At 44.3% G+C, this 22,401-nt stretch overlaps 1 protein-coding gene and 1 non-coding gene across 6 annotated transcripts in view; both read right to left on the reverse strand.

Annotated features, from left to right (window-relative positions):
• Positions 1 to 22,401, reverse strand: part of LOC137518038 (FAST kinase domain-containing protein 4-like) — a 66,572-nt gene that overhangs the window by 15,088 nt on the left and 29,083 nt on the right. For 2 of the 5 annotated variants that reach the window (XM_068235227.1, XM_068235226.1), the window contains exons 5-9: positions 17,598 to 17,755; positions 12,428 to 12,532; positions 9,661 to 9,805; positions 4,464 to 4,712; positions 1,579 to 1,690 (exon numbers count right to left, since the gene is read on the reverse strand). In XM_068235227.1, coding sequence (XP_068091328.1) covers positions 1,579 to 1,690; positions 4,464 to 4,712; positions 9,661 to 9,805; positions 12,428 to 12,532; positions 17,598 to 17,755 — 769 coding nt within the window. Of the gene's footprint in view, positions 1 to 1,578; positions 1,691 to 3,509; positions 3,623 to 4,463; positions 4,713 to 9,660; positions 9,806 to 12,427; positions 12,533 to 17,597; positions 17,756 to 22,401 lie in introns of all 5 variants that reach the window. The other 3 variants (XR_011020730.1, XR_011020731.1, XM_068235228.1) reach the window with 3 other exon arrangements.
• On the reverse strand, positions 13,382 to 13,513 carry LOC137520080 (small nucleolar RNA SNORA5). Its single transcript, XR_011021425.1, has one exon. It is a non-coding gene; the product is annotated as a small nucleolar RNA SNORA5 (small nucleolar RNA).

Below are 22,401 nucleotides of genomic sequence, written 5' to 3' on the forward strand. Positions count from 1 at the left end.
CATTTTCGTCTCCCTCCAGTATATATCTGCTTTTTCAGATATGACCTTAAATTAAAGTCATTGTTCAAACCGTAGGGACTAAGTGTCTGGAGTCGAAAGATCCACATCCCCTCTTTGCACAATAATTCATTAGTGGTGTCACCTCTCCGCCTCGACACGTTTAGTTTGTAAATACCCTTGAATAATGTGCCCTGTAGTCTACTCCCATGTTTAATGGCATAATGTCTGCCCAGGGTCGTATCCATATCCCCATTCACAATATTGCACATATGTTCAAGGATGCGGGCTTTTAAGGGCCTTTCAGTCATCCCTATGTACATAAGGCCACATGGGCAGGATATCATATAGACGACATTTTCAGTATCACAATTCATGAAAGATCTTATTTGGAATTCATTAGTGCCTCCACTATCCCAAAATGTTTTGGTCTTATGTACATAGGGACATGCCTTGCATTTTCCACACCTATGCATCCCCAAGATTGGGGTCCTATTAAGCCAGGTTTTCGGGGGTGGGCTACTCCTGTATTCGCTGCTAACTAGCATGTCCTTCAAATTGTTAGCCCTTCTGGCCACTATCTTAGGGGTAGGGTCAATTATTTTTGCAATCTCAGCTGAGCCTGTCAGCAGATACCAGTGTCGTTCCATCAATTGGTATAGTTTGTCCCAGTGCGCCCCAAATGTGGTGATAACTTTGATCTTATCCTCGGGCGGGCCACTATCCTTCCCACCCGATGTATCATAGCCTGACGCATCTCGCTCGGCTCGTCCCTCTAAAAGATCTTCTCGATTTTTATCCCAGGCCTTTTTCAGTGCCCTCTTAAGGATCTTATGGGGGTAACCTCGCTCCCGGAACCTCTGGTACATTTCTCTGGATTCTTTCCTGAAGTGGATATCAGTGGAACAGTTCCTGCGTAAACGCAAGAACTGACCATACGGGATTCCTCTAATTAAATGGTTTGGATGGTGGCTGGTGGCGTGGAGGAGACTATTACCTGCTGTTGGTTTACGGTATGATGATGTACATATCCGATCACCCTCTATGGTTAACAGCAGGTCCAAGAAAGATAGTTTTTCCTGACTAAAACTGTAGGTAAGCTTTATGTTCCGCTCAACACTACTGATACGTCTCACAAATTGGTCAAGTTCTTCAGTCCCCGCCCTCCACACCACCAGCACATCATCAATATACCTGATCCACAGGGCCACTCCCTCCAGGAATGCTGGGTCAGAATAGACCACCTGCCGTTCCCAGAGGCCCAGATGGAGGCAAGCATACATTGGAGCGCATGCATGGGGGAGAGACACACTGGGGACAGAAGGGGTCACATTGGTGAAAAAAGGGGGGAACAATGCAGGGAGTCCCCAAACGTGGTGGTGGGTTGGCCATTCGAATCGGCAGGCGTTCGTAAGTCGGGGATTCCCTGCATTTGCCGAATAAGACATAGGGAATTTTCCTCCACATTTTTGGGGATAAAAAAAATATGTCTTATACGCCGTAAAATACAGTATTTTGGAACCCCCAAAAGTTCCCCAGCCTCTGGCATTGATTAGTGCTGCCTGGATCCAGCGCTCTCACCTCCTGGCCCCGTTCGGCAGGGGCTGCGTCCGCTCGGACTGCGGACAATGAGGGGCCTCGAAGTCCTTCACTGGTAAAGCATTATATTCAGAGTCCAGAACAACCTCACAATCTGCACAAAATAAAGAGAGAGATCCCAGTAAATGCAGAGCAGATACAGCTTCATTCACCTGTGAATATTTCCAGGATTTACCTGAACCTACGAGGCCTGGAGAATACATGGTGACTACACATTAATAGATTTTAAGGCCCATCTCCAAGTGTGAAATCACAATGTGCATTAACCACTTCAGCCTATCTGCACGGATATACTCGTCCAGATAGGCTGCACTAACTGCCGCTGGCCCTGCGTGCTCCCGCCGCCTTCCGTTAGCCCGGGGATCAATGAATGGGAACACAGTCCAGTATTCCCCTCTGCCCCTTTCCTTGTTAATTGCTGTGGCCAAGACTTTCAGACCTGTGTTTTCTTGGTATTTTCTTTATCAAGAAAGTGTCACCTACCACTGGGTACATTGCTGCAAATGGGAATGTCACCAATAGTACCCACATTCCTCAGTGTGCTCAATGTTGCCTGTGACTCAGATATAAGTCGATCCCTATACTTTTGTTTAGCGAGTCAGACCTACATTTCTAGACTTATAGTCGAGTATATACGGTAATTCAAAGGATATCCGAACTGACATGGGACATAATGAGATAGACATGTGTATGTACAGTGCCTAGCACACAAATAACTATGCTGTGTTCCTTTTTTTTCTTTTTCTGTCTGAAAGAGTTAAATATCAGGTATGTAAGTGGCTGACTCGGTCCGGACTCCCCTTTTTATCTCTTTCTTGCTCTTAGAAGCCATTTTCTGCTAGGAAAATGTTTTATAGTTGGAATTTCTTATCAGTGAGGGGCGCACTGTAGTCACTTCCTGTCTGAGTCAGGACATTTACATACCTGATATTTAACTCTTTCAGACAGAGAACGAAAAAAAGGAACACAGCCTAGTCATTTGTGTGCTGGGCACTGTACATACACATGTCTATCTCATCATGTCACATGTCAGTGACACATGTCAGTTCGGGTATCCTTCTTGCCGCAATAGTCGCATAGGGGGTGCTATTGTGGCTGGGAACGCGAACAATCACTCACGTTCCCATGCCTGTCGGCCGGTGACGGCGAAACCGGAAGTCGTCGCCGGCTGGTCCAGGAGCATCGGAGCGGAGCTGCGAGGGCACCGATCAGCTGCAGGGGGCTGAGGGACGCCCCAGGTGAGTTAAACTCATTTTTTTGGCAAGACTTAAGTATCCCTTTAAGTGCTAATCCTGCATACAAAACTTTTTCTGCTGTTATGGTTTGGAGTTATCACATACTTTAGGAGCACTGGCCCTTTAATAGTCAGTGCCAAACAGTTGCATGCTGGGAGTTCTTTTTATCTATAATATATTCCTCCTCTTCCATTTATTTCCCTGCCTAGCTACCTATCTGAAACACGATCCTCTGCTCACTTGTGTTTACAAGCAAGGCTGAGGTGACTCAGCGATTGGAGGAGAAAAGAAAAAAAAGTTAAGGGCAGAAATGACATCAGGATTTAGCCTCAAACTGTGGGCAAAATACATGGTTCCCACCAGGAACAGAATTCTCTTCATTTACTATATAAAATTCACTGAATTCAAAACGTGGACAGTACAATACATGTGTTATGTAAGTAGTAAGTATTTATGTACTTATGTGTTTTTTTTCACTGGCATAGTATGGCTAATACAAACACTATAGTCTTGAAAGACAAGCCCTATTGGTACATACAAAGTTTGATATACTTTGAAAAATAAAAAAAACGAGTGGTTAAGAATGGCTAATCCTACTGCTTTACAGAAAGAAAAAATTTCTTCATTACAATTTATGAAATTCCTAAAAAAATAAGTTCAGAGCTTGGTTTCACTTACAGGGAGCACCGAAGGGGTTACGCCTCTGAGTTTACAGGATCTGGAGGGAGCTCCATGCTCCTGCAGTCTATTCACAGCTGCCAATAAGAATTCGACACTTTGATCTGGGTAAACTGAACACAGAAACATAGCAGTCTATATATACAGGGGTTGGACAAAATAATGGAAACGCCTAACATTTTGGCATCATCATTTTTGAACATGTTTTAAGCAATTAAAACTTGACATATGTAAAAAAAAAATGTTGTTAATCATTTTTGTTATTTGATATGTTTAATTAAAATAATTGTTTTTTTTACAGATATTTAAACAAAAGTTTGTTAAAGTTCAGCTCTGTCACCAGTAGGCATGAGCGTTCCAATTTGGAATGCCTCAGAATAGGACTCCAAATTAAAATGTGGCTGGATAGTGTAATGGTTAAGGGCTCTGCCTCTGATGTAGGAGTCCTGGGTTCAAATCCTGGCTCTTCCGACTCGGTAAGCCAGCACCTATTCAGTAAGGAGTTCATTGGGCAAGTCTCCCTAACACTGCTACTGCCTACTGAGTGCGCTCTAGTGGCTGCCTCGCAAGCGCTTTGAGTCCGACAGGAGAAAGGCGCTATACAAAAAAAGGAATTATTATTATTATTATTAAAATGCGCAGCTTAAGGGTGGGGGTGGGGTTAACTCAACCTTGTTGCCACCTCTGTGTGCTGCCCTCCACTCTACAGCGACTTCCTCCTTCTGGCTGTGAACGTGGAAGTATATGAAAGCTGGAATGCAACATGGACAGCAGCACACAGAAACGGCGGCAAAGGCGAGTTAGCCCCCTAACGTGGTCCACCTTAGTTGATTTTCACTTCTGAATCACTCAGAACCGCATTCTGGATCGGAACACTTATCCCTAGTCGCCGGTGTTTGGTCCTGTTGGCGTGATCCCCCTGGCATCTCTCTGGAGGCCTTTGGCCATTCTCACCTAGCTGCCAGCCGTAGACGTTGGGTGTGTTGAAGCGGCAGGGCTCGGGTGCCGGATAGATGGCCTTCAGCACATCTTGGACACTTTTCTGCAGGATGGAGGAGTCCGGGAACTTAGCTTTACTCGCTAAGCTCTGCAGGACGTCGCGGGGAAGCAGTGGACCCGGGTAGTCCGGGCACTCCAGCTGCGCTGTGCAGTTTATTTGCAATAATTTCCAACAATGGCTTCCAGATTTGGGGGATGTCTCCTCTGGGGAGTAAAATGAACACAACATAAGGACAAACCAGACACAAATTCTCAGTTTTTCAAGCTTTTCTGAAATTACATGATGAGGTAAACATGGGTACATATAGGCCTCGATTCATCATTGTCTTTGCGATAACTTTTTCCAGTAAGTTTATCGATTTTCTAGTTGTATTCATCAAGGTTTTTCTGCATTCGGTGTGACTTCGGTAAAATATCGATAACAATGCGGTAACGTGTCAATATTTCCATTTTACAGCGGTAATTTAACACAAACCCATAAGATTCCCGTGGAATTGTGGGTAAAAAGGCAGTCCTTTCAACACCACGCAGCAACATTCCGAATAGGGCTTAACACCTGGACCAGGATTCTGGAAGTGGCTTAGGACAATCCCACATTTTCTCCAGCTGTGGCTTGATAGGAGCCTTTTCTGAAAAAATGTAACGCAGCTAGCAATTTAGTTAACCCTGGCACTGCCTGTGTTCCCTTACAAGATGATTCAAGAGAAATGCAGATGTCCTGGTATAGCAAATAAATCCATTCTCTTGCAAACTGATATGGTTCTAGACCGTATTCTTGCCCTTCTGCGCCTTTGAATCACTCTCAGCTGATACATAACGACTTCAAATGGCTCCATCTTCTCTGTCAGCAATGATCTGACAGGAATAACGACAGAGCAGTGAAGGAGATAACTAATCCTAAATGTAACGCTAAACCACACCCACTTTCATTTTCATGACTTGCACTTTCTTCCGTTTTATCGCATCATCACCGAATGATTACCGAATGCTCGCTAACTGCTGTAGATAACTTTGATGAATCCTGAAATCAGCTTATCGAGTTCGGTATTTTTCCGAGCTGTCGGTAATTGATTCGATAAGTCTTGATGAATCGAGGCCATAGTCTATGAATATACTATACATAGGTACTATAAGCCTACAAATAGTACCCAAACAGCTGTACTGTTCACTGACTTTTTTTCTTTTTTACATAAGTGGCTTAGGATGGTTATTTAAGTAGGGTTCACCGGAAACTGTTCTGACTTGTTTCATGGTCAGCTACAGTTGTGTTCAAAATTAGTCAACCCCACTGAAATTGAGTGTTTTGGCCAGTTTGACATTGATTTTGATCATTTCAGTCATCCTGTTTACAATTAAATCAAATAGGTACTTGTAAGTCAGACAAATATAACATTTAGAATGAAATAACCACAGATGTCTTTTCTGTGCTCACATCATTATCAGTTTTATTCAGCCCCCAAACAGTTCTAATTTTGTTTCATCAGTCCACAGAACACTATCCCAAAACTTGTGTGGTAGTGTTCTGTGGACTGATGAAACAAAATGAGAACTGGTTGGGCCCATGGATCAATGCTATGTTTGGAGGAGGAAAAACAAGGCCTATGAAGAAAAGAACACCTTGCCTACTGTGAAGCATGAAGGGGGGTTAATCATGCTTTGGGGCTGTTTTGCTTCTGCAGGTACAGGGAGGCTTTAGTGTGTGCAAGGTACCATGAGTTCTCTTCAGTACCAGGAGATATTGGAAGAAAATGTGATGCAGTCCGTCACAAACCTGAGGCTTGGGAGACGTTGGACCTTTCAACAGGACAATGATCCCAAGTATACCTCCAAGTCCACTAGAGCATGGTTGCAGATTAAAGGCTGGAACATTTTGGAGTGGCCATCGCCGTCACCAGACTTAAATCCGATTGAGAACCTCTGGTGGGACTTAAAGAAAGCAGTTGCAGCGCGCAAGCTTAAGAATGTGACTGAACTGGAGGCTTTTGCCCATGAAGAATGGGCTAAGATACCCGTAGATCGCTGCAAGACACTTGTGTCAAGCTATGCTTCACGTTTAAAAGCTGTTATAACTGGAAAAGGATGTTGTACTAAGTACTAAGAATGAATGTCACTTGGGGGTTAAATTAAACTGATAATGATGTGAGCACAGAAAAGACATTTGTGGTTATTTCATTATAAATGTTATGTTATATTTGTCTGACTTACAAGTGCCTCTTTAATTTAATTGTAAACAAGATGACTGAAATGATCAAAATCAATGTCAAACTGGCCAAAACACTCAATTTCAGTGGGGGTTGAATAATTTTGAACACAACTGTACCACTTCTTCAGAGGATCCATGAGCCATGTAAACATTCAAGCCTGGAGATACTCAAAGTATTAGGAGCCAAAAAGAAATGACACAGAGGACATCATCCAATTCACTATTTCTCCTAGGTGATATTTTCAATTTTTTTAAATAAAATGCCTTTTAAAGTCTACCTGAGACAGGGTGGGAATTCTACATACCTGGGACCTTCAGGCCCCTCCAGGCTGACTGCTCCCTCGCCGTCCTCCTGCGCTGCCTGGATCTTCCACAATTGGCCTCAAAAAGTCCTCCAGTCGGAGCAGGCGCAGTCTGGCTGTGCACGCTCCCCTACTGCGACTAGGGCTAGTGCGAGGCCGGGCTGCGCATGTTCAGTACGCCCCACACCGGAGGACTTTTTGGGGCCAATTGCAGAAGATCCAGGCGGTGCAGGAAGACAGCGAGGGAGCGATAAGCCTGGAGGGGGCTGGATGAAGGTGAGCCCATACTGAGCACGTCATTGGATAGTGTAATGGTTAAAGGAAATGTCAGCCAAAATGACCTACCCCCCGATCTTACCTGGTGCTCGACAGTGGCGCTCACGCAGGCACGGTAGAGGACGACCTCGCGAGGTTGGCCTTTGCACCGGCGGGGATTCCGGGCCGGAGGCTGAGAGTGGAGCTGGGGCATGTCGGCTGAAAGGGACTGGAGGAAGCCCCGGGTAAGTAGATCAGGGGTGTAGGTTATTTTGGCTGACATTTCCTTTAAGGGCTCTGTCCCTTAACCACTTAAGGACCAGGGCATTTTTCCCTGATCTGTGCTACGTGGGCTCTCCAGCCCGCAGCACAGATCAGGGTTGAGGCAGGGCAATCAGACTTCCCCCCCCTTTTTTCCCCACTAGGGGGATGTCCTGCTGTGGGGGTCTGATCGCCACCGCTCTGTGTGGCCAAGCATGGGGGGGGGCTCCTCAAAGCCCCCCTCCGCAGCGCTATTCCCCCCTCCCTCTCCTGCTCACTATGGGCGGAACAGGACGGCGATCCGTCCTGTACCGCCTCTGATAGGCTTCAGCCTATCAGATGCCGGCGATCTCCGGCCAATTAGAGGCCGGGGATCGCCGATCTCCTTCTCCATAGGATGTGTTTGGGGATTTCTTCCCCGGGTGTTTACATTTCGCCTGCGAGCCGCGATCGGAGGCTCGCAGGCTGTTCACGGAGACACCCTCCGTGAACTGACATGGAGCGGCCGTTTCCATGGAAACCCACAAACGACCAGCCGCTGCCTGTCGGCGTTAGGCGGTCAATATGTGGTTAAAGAGAAACTCCGACCAAGAATTGAACTTTATCCCAATCAGTAGCCGATACCCCCTTTTACATGAGAAATCTAATGCCTTTTCACAAACAGACCATCAGGGGGCGCTGCATGGCTGACATTGTGGTGAAACCCCTCCCACAAAGAAATTCTGAGTACGTACTCTTGGCAGTTTCCTGTCTGGGAACCTTGCTGCATTGTGGGAAATAGCTGTTTACAGCTGTTACCAACTGCCAAAAAAACATGCAGCAGCTACATCACCTGCCAACAGTAATAATGGCATCATGTAATAAATGTCAGAATGTAAATCAGGTATTTAAAAGATTTTACAATGGGCAAATACTGACTAAATCATTTATACATAATTATTGTAAAAATTAAGCACTTTTTTATTACATTATTTTCACTGGAGTTCCTCTTTAACAAGTGGGAGGTACATATGCAAACTGCTGTAATTCCTACACTGTTCACCTGATTGGGATGTAAATACCCTCAAATTAAAGCTGACAGTCTGCAATTAAAGCACATTGTGTTTATTTTATTTCAAATCTATTGTGGTTGTGTATAGAGCCAAAAATGTTACAATTGTGTCAATGTCTCAATATTTATGGACACACCGGAATGGGCTACAGAAATAGACAGAGGGGAATGTTGACCAATGGGCGGAAGGGTAGGGGAGGGGCCGCTGGACGTCATAACCCAGCTACATAAGACAACACTCAGCGCATGCTCCCTAGCCCCTGATGAGTCATCGTTGATGATGAAACCGGTAGGGCGGAGCCAAGGAGACCAGGAAGGAAACACACGCAGCCGAGACCGGAACGCTTCCAGAGGCAACGGTGACTATGTGATAGGCAACGTTTAAAGAAAATTTTATGTACGCATATTGATTTTAAGCGTGAAGCTTCTTATTAAATACGGTTTTACACATGTTAAGTTCTGTCCTTGCGAGGTGGTGTTAATCCATGAGGCAGACAACGTGGAGAGATAAGAAAAGATAAAAGAGTACATCTGGTGAGGAGGGAACTTGAGGGGGAGTGTGACCCCGAGCCCCCGGTGGAAGAGTTTAATTGCACTACCCGAGTGTTTTTAGTGTGTGGCTGCCGGAGCACAGAGGTGTAATTGCAATATACAAACATCCTGCACTATGAGACTTTTTCTTGCTGTTTATATTTAAAGGTGTATACATGTCTGAAGACCCAAGTATCAAATTGGTGATTGTGGCCTTGAACACTGAGCGCTAGTAAAGTGGAATATATTATTGGACTGGCCTGGGGAGGAGTTGAACTATAGCGCTCCACCGAAGCATACTGAATAGGCATCACGTTAGAACGGCGAGCGCGGTCTTTACATTGTGTATATAGTAAAGTATTGGAGACAACGCTCACTGGGAAATTCAAAGGAGTCTTGGGCCAGTAAAAACAGTGATATTGGACAAGTTTTAACATTTTGCCACTTTGTTGTGATCTGCACAGCTTTAGAGGACATTCTGTTACTGGTTGGTGCAATGCATACAGCAGACTACAAGAGACTGACAGGTCCCCTTAGACCCCGACATACCCAGGATTTTGCTGTAGAAGTGAGGCTGCAGCACCCTCTGGAGGAACGGCGTGGTCACATGACTCAGGATGCAGAGAGACAACACAAGGTCCAGCTGTAGAGTGAAGGGCAACGAGTCCATCTCAGGAATGACCCGCTGGTGGACCTGCAACAGCAAACAGCCACTCGTTATCACAAGGAGAGAGGCCACCAGAATATATATACAAAAGTTTTCCCACGCAGGTGCAGAAGACCGACCCACCGATGGGGTCGCGGTCATCACTTGAGGTCAGCGGGGCAACGCGGAGAAACGGAGCTGCGGCGAGGGACTGAAACGGCTGCGAGGAGCTGGAAGAAGCCCCAGGTAAGTAAAAAATAGACTTTAAATGTTAGCCTCGGAAGTCCTTTAAAGGGAATCTGAAGTAAGAATAAACTTATGATATAATGATTTGTAGGCCAAGGCCACCTAGGCTATGGCCTAGGGCACCACAGGAGCAAGGGCACCAAAGCAGCAGGCTAAACTGGTGGAGCATTTGCAAGCTTGCACATGCTGCAATGCAGGGAGATCAGGCGAGTGCTTGACCACTATACTCTGCTGCTAGCCACCTGTGCAGCAGCCACCTTGCTCTCTGTGCACGTTTGCATTGTGGCCAGCTTCTGCACTGGAGATAAATGGAGAAATTAGTGACACTGATGGCTGCTGCAGTGTACAGCGAGCTAACTACAAAGCAGAGATAATGACCCTTTCAACTTCCCTTGCAGTAAAAATCTTATCAGAAGCTGCCTGTCATTGTTTCTTTGAAGTATAAGTGCAAACTGGTCAGAGAGCTCAGAGAAGCTCTTTTGCATAGATAACGACTGAAGTTTCTTTAAAGAGACACTGAAGCGAAAAAAAAATGATGATATTATGATTTGTATGTGTAGTACAGCTAAGAAAAAAAACATTAAGATCAGATACATCAGTCTAATTGTTTCCAGTACAGGAAGAGTTGAGAAACTCCAGTTGTTATCTCTATGCAAAAAAGCTATTAAGCTCTCCGACTAACTTACCATAGTCGTGGAGAGGGCTGTTATCTGACTTTTATTATCTCAACTGTAATTGAACTGTTTACTTTTCCTCTGCTAGAGGAGAGGTCATTACTTCACAGACTGCACTGAAAGACTCATTTTGAATGCTGAGTGTTGTGTAATCTGCACATATTATAGAGTGATGCAATGTTAGAAAAAACACTATATACCTGAAAATAAAAATATGAGAATATTTTCTTTGCTGCTAATCTTCTAGTAATTATTCATAGTACACAACCAATTAATTATATCATATATTTTTTTTCGCTTCAGTGTCTCTTTAACCACTTGAGGACCCAGCCTTTACCCCCCCTTAAGGACCAGCGCTGTTTTAGCTGATCTGTGCTGGGTGGGCTCTGCAGCCCCCAGCACAGATCAGGGTGCAGGCAGAGCGACCAGATCGCCCCCCTTTTTTCCCCCTATGGGGATGATGTGCAGGGGGGGTCTGATCGCTCCTGCCTGCCGGGTGTTGCGGGGGGGGGGCACCTTAAAGCCCCCCTCCGCGGCAAAATCCCCCCCTCCTTCTCCTACCTGCTGCCCCCCTGGTGATCCGGGCTGCACAGGACGCTATCCGTCCTGTGCAGCCAGTGACAGGACGTCCCCTGTCACATGGCGGCGATCCCTGGCCGCTGATTGGCCGGGGATCGCCGATCTGCCTTACGGCGCTGCTGTGCAGGAGCGCCGTACAATGTAAACAAAGCGGATTATTTCCGCTTGTGTTTACATTTAGCCTGCGAGCCGCCATCGGCGGCCCGCAGGCTATTCACGGAGCCCCCCGCCGTGAATTGACAGGAAGCGGCTGCTTCCTGATTAATTAGCCTGCAGCTGGTCCTGCAGCTGCCACTTTGCCGACGCGCGGTATAAGCGTGCGGTCGGCAAGTGGTTAAGGACCACTATCACAAAAAAAGTAGCAATATTTCATAGCTGCCATTCTTGCATTGTTAATTGCACAAGCCTCAAACCTGGTACAGTTGGTCATTGGGTGACTGGGGGTTCAAATTCAGAAAAGGGAGTGGAGCCAAAAACAGCCAATCAGATTTGTTTCATTTCAATGCAAATGACTGATGCCAAAGACTGCAAAGCTAACAAACTTGGTCATTGAGTAATTGAGTAATTGTGTGTTAGGGTTAGGAAAAGTGGGCGCAGCCAGCACCAGCCAAATACATACCCGGGCAACGCCGGGTCATCAGCTAGTAACGTTCAATAAAAATGTGTTTTCCTACTTTTCATTACCCGTGCAGTTATTCGATTTGCTTTTGTGCACAAGTAATATTGTCTGTTTACAAATTACAAGTTCCCAAAGTACAATTTATCTGCACTGAAAGCTGCTTTTTTTTTTTTAAACCAATTCTACCAGGCTGCTTTTTAGACAAGACAAGACAAATAACACTTATATCGCGCTTTTCTCCTGGCGGACTCAAAGAGCCAGAGCTGCAGCCACTAGGACACGCTCTATAGGCAGTAGCAGTGTTAGAGAGACTTGTCTAAGGTCTCCTACTGAATAGGTGCTGGCTTACTGAACAGGCAGAGCCGAGATTCGAACCCTGGTCTCCTGTGTCAGAGGCAGAGCCCTTAACCATTACACCATCCAGACACTTTTTAGGCATAGGCAGGGAGATGGGCTGGCAGCTGCTTTTTCTGCCAGCTATTAGTAACCCATCATGGCTCCACCAACCTGCAGCCGACAAAGGTTAATGGTCACACTTGGGGATATATTTACCAGACTGAAGAATTCTTCACTAGGATGGAAGTTCAGGTTTGCAAAATTCAGGATGATGTAGCAGAGCTGGCTGGTGCTGAACGATTCACTGCGTTCTAAGCAGGCCTGTGAAGAAAGGTAAGAAGATGAAGAGGAGGACTTCACTTATACAGCGGTGAGATTCTATCTGGTCTATGGTCAGGCCTCACTGGCTGGATTCTACAGTCTGACACCCGTCTATGCAATACCCTGCTGGGTCAATACTAAGCTGCAAAAACTCTTGCCCATCACTATCAGCCTCCCTTAAAGGTGCACACCGACAAATACTATCCTGATTGGACAATCTTACCAAATCTATGCAGGAGAAGGGTAAAATAAATGAATATACAGGTGAAACTCGAAAAATGGGAATATCATGCAAAAGTTTATGCCAGTAATTCTGAACTAGACTTAGAAACCATTTAAAAGACAACTGAAGCGAGAAGGCTATGGAGGCTGCCATATTTATTCCCTTTTAAACAATTTTAGGCCCTTTTAAATCATATTAGGCCCAGTGCACACCAAAAACCTCTAGCAGATCCGCAAAACGCTAGAGGTTTTTGAAGCAGATTTATGACCCATTCTAGGAATGTTTTCTAAACATACCTAGCGGTTTCTGGAGCGTTTTTGTGAAGCAGATTACAAATATTGTTACAGTAAAGCTGTTACTGAACAGCTTCTGTAACAAAAACGCCTAGAAAACCGCTCTGATCTAACGTTTTGCAGAGCGGTTGGACATCTGTAAGGAAGGGTTCCAATATATTACTACAATAATTTACACTTTAGAAATATAGAATGTCTGTAAATTTTACCAATATGCTACTAGCTGAAATAAGGCACCAAATTCCCTTCCGCTCCTCTCTCATGCAAGCGCTCTGCCCCCATATAACCTAGCTAAAACCAGACACAGCCAGCAGGTGTACAGCTACGTGCAATAACTGTCGGTGGTGTAACTTATCCTCACCATCCACAAGGAGGAGGCGAGGCCCATGGGCACCAGATTATGTGGCAGCCATTCTGGCCAGCAGATGCCACTGAGCAGACGCTGCTGAATTTGACAAGGCTGCAAGTGATGCTGAGTTACGGCCAGCCAATTACAGCTCTTATAGAGAAGAACCACACTCCTCCTGCAAATCAACACGAACTCCGTTTAAACATTTCAGTCTAGCCAGCGCTATCAATAAAGACTCCACAATCTCATCACCCTTACAAGAAATACTTCCTTTATTATTATTATTATTTTTTATTTATATAGCGCCAGCATCTTTCGTAGCGCTGTACATAATACAAACAAATAATGGGGAACAAATATACATAAGAAATACCAGACACTGTACAGTCATAACATTGAATAGAGTAAATACAGATACATACATAGTTGATATGTAGTTGGTACATGTACATATGTTAAAATAACAGCAGTATGAGAAACACTAGGAGGAGGTCCCTGCCCTAGTGAGCTTACAATCTAGAGGGTAGTGGGGAGGAAACAAAAGGGAAGGAAACACAGGGGTTAGTGGGTGAGCCAGTGTGCCTTCAGTGCTGCCTATAGCAATTTATAGGCTTGTCTGATCAGGTGTGTTTTCAGAGTACGTTTGAAGGTTTCCAGACTCGTGGCATGACGAACCAGCTGAGGGAGGGAGTTCCAAAGGAGAGGGAAAGCCCGTGAGAAGTCTTGGATGCGAGAGTGAGAGGAGGTGACTAGGCTGGAGGACAAAAGGGTCTCCTGTGAGGAACGGAGGGTCCGGGCGGGGAGGTATCTGGAGATTAAAGAGGAAATGTATGGAGGCGATAGCTTGTGTAGAGCTTTGTATGCAAGTGTGAGAAGTTTAAACTGGATCCTTTGGGCAACTGGTAGCCAATGGAGGGATTGGCAGAGAGTTGCATGAGATGGGCCGCAGAGTTTAGTAGGGATTGGAAATGTGCCAGTCTGCTTTTTGGTATACCACAGAGTAGGGTGTTGCAGTAGTCAAGACGGGAGATGATTAGGGCATGCACAAGCATTTTAGTTGCTTCTTGTGAAAGGAAGGGACGAATTCTGGAAATGTTTTTGAGATGGAAGTAGCAGGAGGTAGTTAAAGTGTTAATATGTGGTTTAAAGGAGAGCTCAGAGTCCAGAGTTACCCCTAGGCAACGAGCTTTGGGGGTTGATGCTATTGGGGTGTTATCTACATTGATTGTGACAATGGGAGGTGGAACAGAGAGCGAAGGTGGAAATATCACAATCTCCGTTTTGCTCATATTGAGTTTAAGGAAGCGGGATGACATAAATGTAGATACAGCGGATAGACATTCGGGGATTTTAGATAGTAGTGTGGAGAGGTCTGGGGAAAACAATAAATTTGGGTGTCATCAGCATAGAGGTGATATTGAAACCCAAAAGAGCTTATTATCTGTCCCAGGCCATGGGTGTAAATGGAAAAGAGGAGGGGTCCAAGGACTGACCCTTGTGGTACTCCCACAGACAGTGGGCATGGAGAGGAGTTGGTATTGGCATAGGAGACCATGAAAGAACGTCCAGACAGGTAAGAGTTGAGCCAGGAGTGTGCTAGGCCCTTGATTCCCAGTGTTGAGAGGGTCTGGAGAAGTAGGGTATGATCAACAGTGTCGAAGGCAGAGGACAGATCTAGGAGTATTAGTACCGAAAATCTGCCTTTGGCTTTAGCAGCTAGAAGGTCATTGGCAACCTTAGTGAGAACGGTTTCCGTAGAGTGTTGAGGGCGGAAGCCAGACTGGAAGGGGTCCAACAGAGAATTAGCAGAGAGAAAGTTAGACAAATCTCAGTAAATGTGGCGTTCCAGAAGTTTGGAGGCAAAGGGAAGGAGAGAGACTGGGCGGTAATTAGAATGGGCAGTAGAGTCTAAAGAGGGTTTTTTGATTAGTGGTGGTATGATAGCTTGTTTAAATGAAGAAGGAAAAATGCCAGTAGAGATGGAAAGGTTAAACAGTGTTGTTAAAGCAGGAATGAGGAGGGAGGAGAGCTGGGGGATAAGATGAGAGGGAATAGGATCTGAGGCGCATGTAGTAAGATTAGCTTTAGAGATTAGTGAAGAAAGACGCTGTTCAGTTAAGGCTGAGAAGATTGTTAGCGGGGAGGAGGTTTGAGTGCGTGAGTGGTTATGTGGAGAGGGATAGTTGATAGTAGGGGAGCTGCCGGGCAGAGAGGAAAAAGGAAGAGGTGATTGGACCGGTGAAGAGGGTTGCTTTTGAAAGCTGTTCTGTAGTGTTTCAATTTTGCTCACAAAATATGCTGCAAAGTCTTCTGCAGACAAGCTTGTAGTTGTGGGGGGAGGCGGGGGTGGAGAAGAGAGCTGAAGGTGTTGAAAAGTTGTTTAGGGTTATGGGATTGTGAAGAAATGAGTGTAGAGAAGTATGACTGCTTTGCAAGTGAAAGAGCGTCCCTGAACTGCAGCAGCGTGTTTTTATAGTGGGCGAAGTCATCTGCATTGGAGCTTTTCCTCCACTGCCGTTCTGCTGCCCTGGACTGTCTTTTCAGTTGTTTGATGGGTTCAGTCAGCCAGGGCTGTCTGTTGATGCGGCGAGGGCGGAAGTTAGTGAGAGGGGCGGCTGTGTCCATGACAGCGGTGACTGTGGTGGAGTAGTAGATGGATGCTGACTCGGGGTCAGTGTAGGATGACAGGGAGCCCAGGGGTTTTAGAGAGTCAGCTAGGGAGCAGAGGTTGAGGTTGCGATAATTCCTGCATAGGCGTGATGGCTGCACTATGGTAGCTGGAGGAGGCAGGGAGGGGCTGATTGTAAAAGTTATGAGATTGTGATCTGAAAGGGGGAATAAAGAGTTATTAAATGTGGAAACTGGGCAGAGCCGGATAAAAACTAGGTCCAAAGTGTGGCCATCTTTGTGGGTGGAGGTTGAGGACCACTGGGAGAGGTCATAGGATGAGGTGAGTGAGAGGAATTTTGTGGTAGTGGAACAGTTAGTGTCTATGGGGATGTTAAAGTCCCCAATGATGATGGAAGGAATGTCAGTGGATAGAAAGTGGAGAAGCCATGTTGAAAAGTGGTCAATGAAGGTGGAGGCTGGTCCAAGAGGCCGGTAGATGACAGCAACCTGGAAGTGGTGAGAAGAGTAGATGCGGACAGCATGAGCCTCAAAAGAAGAGAAAGCCAGAGAAGGTGCAAGCGGTGTAAAGGAGCAGTGTTCGGAAAGAAGATTTCCCACCCCACCCCCATGTTTGTCACCCGATCTAGGTGTGTGGCTAAACTTGAGGCCACCGTATGAAAGGGCAGCTGGAGAACACCGTATCAGATGGGGTTAGCCATGTCTCAGTAAGCCCCAGGAAGGTGAAAGCATTAGTGATGAACAGATCATGGACATGGACATTCCTTTACTACCTACACCATAAGTAAAAACTATCAAGTCTTACTACACTTACAGAAAAGACTCCCAATCTTACTACCCTTACAGCAACCACTCCTCCAGCCTCATTACCCTTACAGGAAAGACTATACCATTACATGAAAGACTCCTCAATCTCACTGCTCTGAGAGGAAAGATTCCCCCAGTCTTAATACCCTGACAGGTAAGGCTTCCCAGTCTACCTATCCTTACAGGAAAGATTTGCCAATGTAACCACTCTTATAGAATAGACTTCCTCATTCTTAATAACCTAACAGGAAAGACTCCCCGGTCTGACTGCACTTACAGGAAAGACTCTCCCAGTCTGTATGTATTGTAGTCTAAGGCCAATTTTAGGGGGAAGCCAATTAACTTATCTGTATGTTTTGGGGAAGTGGGAGGAAACCGGAGTGCCCGGAGATAACCCACACAGACATGGGGAGAACATACAAAACTACTTGCTGATGTTGATCTGGCTGGGATTTAAACCAGGGGACCCAGGTGAGAGCGCTAACCCCTAGGCCACCGTGCTGCACAGTGTCCTTACAGGAAAGACTCCCTTAGTCTCACTACCATTGCAGGTAAGACTCCCTTAGTCTCACTACCATTGCAGGTAAGACTCCCTTAGTCTCACTACCCTTACAGGAAAGACTCCCTTAGTCTCACTACCCTTACAGGAAAGACTCCCTTAGTTTCACTACCCTTACAGGAAAGGCTCCCTTAGTCTCACTACCCTTACAGGAAAGACTCCCCCAGTCTCACAACTCTTACAGACAGCATGTGAGCATTAGCTACCTGAGTGACGGCTTCACAGAGGGGCACATTGGAAAACTTGAGTAAGGAGAGAGACTGGGTGAGCCAGTAGATCTCGTGTGAGGTCAGTTGTGGTAACTTAGGGGTAATATCCTTCGTCATCCTTTCTAACAGCTGCGGGTGGCAGAAAGTCAGCTTAGCTGTAAGAAGCACAAAAAGCAAAGTATGAAAACAGAGCAAAGTACGAGAACAGAGGAGAGTACGAGAACAGAGGAAAGTACGAAAACAGAGGAAAGTACGAAAACAGAGGAAAGTACGAAAACAGAGGAAAGTACGAAAACAGAGGAAAGTACGAAAACAGAGGAAAGTACGAAAACAGAGGAAAGTACGAAAACAGAGGAAAGTACGAAAACAGAGGAAAGTACGAAAACAGAGGAAAGTACGAAAACAGAGGAAAGTACGAAAACAGAGGAAAGTACGAAAACAGAGGAAAGTACGAAAACAGAGGAAAGTACGAAAACAGAGGAAAGTACGAAAACAGAGGAAAGTACGAAAACAGAGGAAAGTACGAAAACAGAGGAAAGTACGAAAACAGAGGAAAGTACGAAAACAGAGGAAAGTACGAAAACAGAGGAAAGTACGAAAACAGAGGAAAGTACGAAAACAGAGGAAAGTACGAAAGCAGAGAAAAGTACGAAAGCAGAGAAAAGTACGAAAACGAGGAGAGCATGAAAACAGAGGAAAGCACGAAAACAGAGGAAAGTACAAAAACAGAGAAAAGTACAAAAACAGAGAAAAGTACAAAAACAGAGGAAAGTACGAAAACAGAGGAAAGTACGAAAACAGAGGAAAGTACGAGAACAGAGGAAAGTACGAGAACAGAGGAAAGTACGAGAACAGAGGAAAGTACGAGAACAGAGGAAAGTACGAGAACAGAGGAAAGTACGAGAACAGAGGAAAGTACGAAAACAGAGGACAGTACGAACACAGAGGACAGTACGAACACAGAGGAAAGTACGAGAACAGAGGAAAGTACGAGAACAGAGGAAAGTACGAGAACAGAGGAAAGTACGAAAACAGAGGACAGTACGAACACAGAGGAAAGTACGAGAACAGAGGAAAGTACGTGAACAGTACGAGAACAGTACGAGAACAGAGGAAAGTACGAGAACAGAGGACAGTACGAAAACAGAGGACAGTACGAAAACAGAGGAAAGTACGAACACAGAGGAAAGTACGAGAACAGAGGAAAGTACGAGAACAGAGGAAAGTACGAGAACAGAGGAAAGTACGAGAACAGAGGAAAGTACGAGAACAGAGAAAAGTACGAAAACAGAGGACAGTACGAACACAGAGGAAAGTACGAGAACAGAGGAAAGTACGATAACAGAGGAAAGTACGAAAACAGAGGACAGTACGAACACAGAGGAAAGTACGAGAACAGAGGAAAGTACGAGAACAGAGGAAAGTACGAGAACAGTACGAGAACAGTACTAGAACAGAGGAAAGTACGAGAACAGAGGACAGTACGAAAACAGAGGACAGTACGAAAACAGAGGACAGTACGAGAACAGAGGAAAGTACGAGAACAGAGGAAAGTACGAGAACAGAGGAAAGTACGGGAGCAGAGGAAAGTACGAGAGCAGAGGAAAGTAGGAGAACAGAGGAAAGTACGAAAACAGAGGAAAGTACGAAAACAGAGGAAAGTACGAAAACAGAGGAAAGTACGAAAACAGAGGAAAGTACGAAAACAGAGGAAAGTACGAAAACAGAGGAAAGTACGAAAACAGAGGAAAGTACGAAAACAGAGGAAAGTACGAAAACAGAGGAAAGTACGAAAACAGAGGAAAGTACGAAAACAGAGGAAAGTACGAGAACAGAGGACAGTACGAACACAGAGGAAAGTACGAGAACAGAGGAAAGTATGAGCAGAGGAAAGTACGAGAGCAGAGGAAAGTATGAGAGCAGAGGAAAGTACGAGAGCAGAGGAAAGTACGAGAGCAGAGGAAAGTAGGAGAACAGAGGAAAGTACGAGAGCAGAGGAAAGTACGAGAACAGAGGAAAGTACGAGAACAGAGGAAAGTACGAGAGCAGAGGAAAGTAGGAGAACAGAGGAAAGTACAAAAACAGAGAAAAGTACGAAAACAGAGGAAAGTACGAGAACAGAGGAAAGTACGAAAACAGAGGAAAGTACGAGAACAGAGGAAAGTACGAGAACAGAGGAAAGTATGAGAAGAGGAAAGTATGAAAAGAGAAAAGTATGAGAACAGAGGACAGACACATTACAAACCAACTCCTCCCTCCCAATGTGCATACTTGGTCCAGGCGATCAGCATTAGAGTCACCCTATTAGCTGTCACAAAGGGGGCTCCGCTGAGGCCTCTTACACACTAGGACGTTTTCATGGCGTTGCGTTTCTCAATTTTTACCGCAGGGTAATGCTAAAGCAATGAAAGTCAATCGGACATTTCAGATCGGATGTGATGCGCCAGAAGAATCTGATCTGACGCGAAAGCATCATCGCACTACCGTTCAACATCCACGCCGACCGGAAGTCATGAAAGTCAGTGGCGACGCACATTATTTAAAATGTTGCGCATGCGCAGAAGAGTATTTTTTTCAATACACTTCTGTGCAATTCATATTTCGGCCACAGGAAGTGAGCGCTAGAGAGCTTCACTTATACTGTGCCTGGCTGCCAGAAGAGAGGTTACCGCGCATTGACGCAGGTACAGTGGGATGCGAAAGTTTGGGCAACCTTTTTAATCGTCATGCTTTTCCTGTATAAATCATTGCTTATCAAAAAATTGGAGATTTGCCATGCAACTGCAGCACCTATGCTCAAATTGCTCACTTTAAAATAATATATGCACAGCTGGTGAATTGGTGTGGCCAGTATAAATTCATAATAAAGTTTTTTTGACAAAATTGGCCATATACACCTAGTACCTCTCAGTTGTATAAATGATTCTTTATTGAACATGGAAAGCTGCCGGTAAACACCTTACATGACCATACCATGCGCACCTATATCCACAACATCTATGGCTGAGATGGTGAGAGAGCGTGCAGTCAGTGTTTAGAGACTCTTGCATGTGGAAGTCCGGTGGCAGTACGAGTTCTGCCCAGCTGTCCCCTCTAGGATACATAGTTACATAGTTATTTTGGTTGAAAAAAGACATACGTCCATCGAGTTCAACCAGTATAAAGTACAACACCAGCCTGCTCCCTCACATATCCCTGTTGATCCAGAGGAAGGCGAAAAAACCCTTACAAAGCATGGTCCAATTAGCCCCTAAAGGGAAAATTGTGAATGGGAATGCCCTACACACTATTATACTATTATAAATCATTGCTTGTAACGATAAAAAATGTCAGTTACATGCATCATATAATAGACACACACAGTGATATTTGAGAAGTGAAATTAAGTTTATTGGGTTTACAGAAAGTGCGCAATAATTGTTTAAACAAAATTAGGCAGGTGCATACATTTGGGCACTGTTGCCATTTTATTGATTCCAAAACCTTTAGTACTAATTATTGGAACTTAAATTGGCTTGATAAGCTCAGTGACCCCGACCTACATACACAGGTGAATCCAATTATGAGAAAGAGTATTTTAACCACTTCGCCTTCAGTCGTTTTCACTTTATGCATCCGAGCAATGTTCACCTCCCATTAATTAGCCTATACTTTATCACTAATCACAATGAACTGATCTATATCTTGTTTTTTCCGCCGCCAATTAGGCTTTCTTTGGGGGGTACATTTTGCTAAGAGCCACTTTACTGTAAATGCATTTTAACAGGAAGAATAAGAAAAAAAAACGGAAAAAATGCATTATTTCTCAGTTTTCAGTCATTATAGTTTTAAAATAATACATGCCTCCATAATTAAAACTCACGTATTGTATTTGCCCATATGTCCCGTTTATTACACCGTTAAAATTATGTCCCTATAACGATGTATGGCGACAATATTTTATTTGGAAATAAAGGTGCATTTTTTTCCGTTTTGCATCTATCACTATTTACAAGTTTAGAATAAAAAAAATAGAAATATTTAATCTTTACATTGATATTTAAAAAGTTTAGACCCTTAGGTAAATATTTACATGTTTTTTTTTTTATTTATTGTAATGTTTTTTGTTTTTTTTTATATTAACCACTTCACCACTGAGGGGTTTTACCCCCTGAGCACCAGAGCAATTTTCACCTTTCAGCGCTCCTTCCATTAATTCGTCTATAACTTTATTATTACTTATCCCAATGAAATGAACTATATCTTGTTTTTTTCGCCACCAATTAGGCTTTCTTTAGGTGGGACATTATGCCAAGAATTATTTTATTCTAAATGTGTTTTAATGGGGAAATAGGAAAAAAATTTATTATTTTTCAGTTTTCGGCCATTATAGTTTTTAAATAAAGCATGCTACTGTAATTAAAACCCATGAAATGTATTAACCCATTTGTCCCGGTTATAAAACCATTTAAATTATGTCCCTATCACAATGTTTGGCGACAATATTTTATTTGGAAATAAAGGCGCATTTTTTTCAGTTTTGCATCCATTCCTAATTACAAGCCCGCAGTTTATAAAGTAACAGTGTTATACCCTCTTGACATAAATATTTAAAAAGTTCAGTCCCTAAGGTAACTATTTATGTTTTTTTTTTTTTATTGTATTTTTTTTTTTTTTTTAATTACAAAAAAAAAATAAAAATTGGGGAGTGTGGGAGGTAATGAGTTAATTTATTGTGTAAATGTAATGTTTGTATATGTAAAATGCTTTTAGGATGTAGTTTACTATTTGGCCACAAGATGGCCACAGAGTGTTTGTTTAC

This window comes from Hyperolius riggenbachi, chromosome 5 (genome assembly GCF_040937935.1).
Source record: "Hyperolius riggenbachi isolate aHypRig1 chromosome 5, aHypRig1.pri, whole genome shotgun sequence".
Lineage (NCBI taxonomy): Eukaryota > Metazoa > Chordata > Amphibia > Anura > Hyperoliidae > Hyperolius > Hyperolius riggenbachi.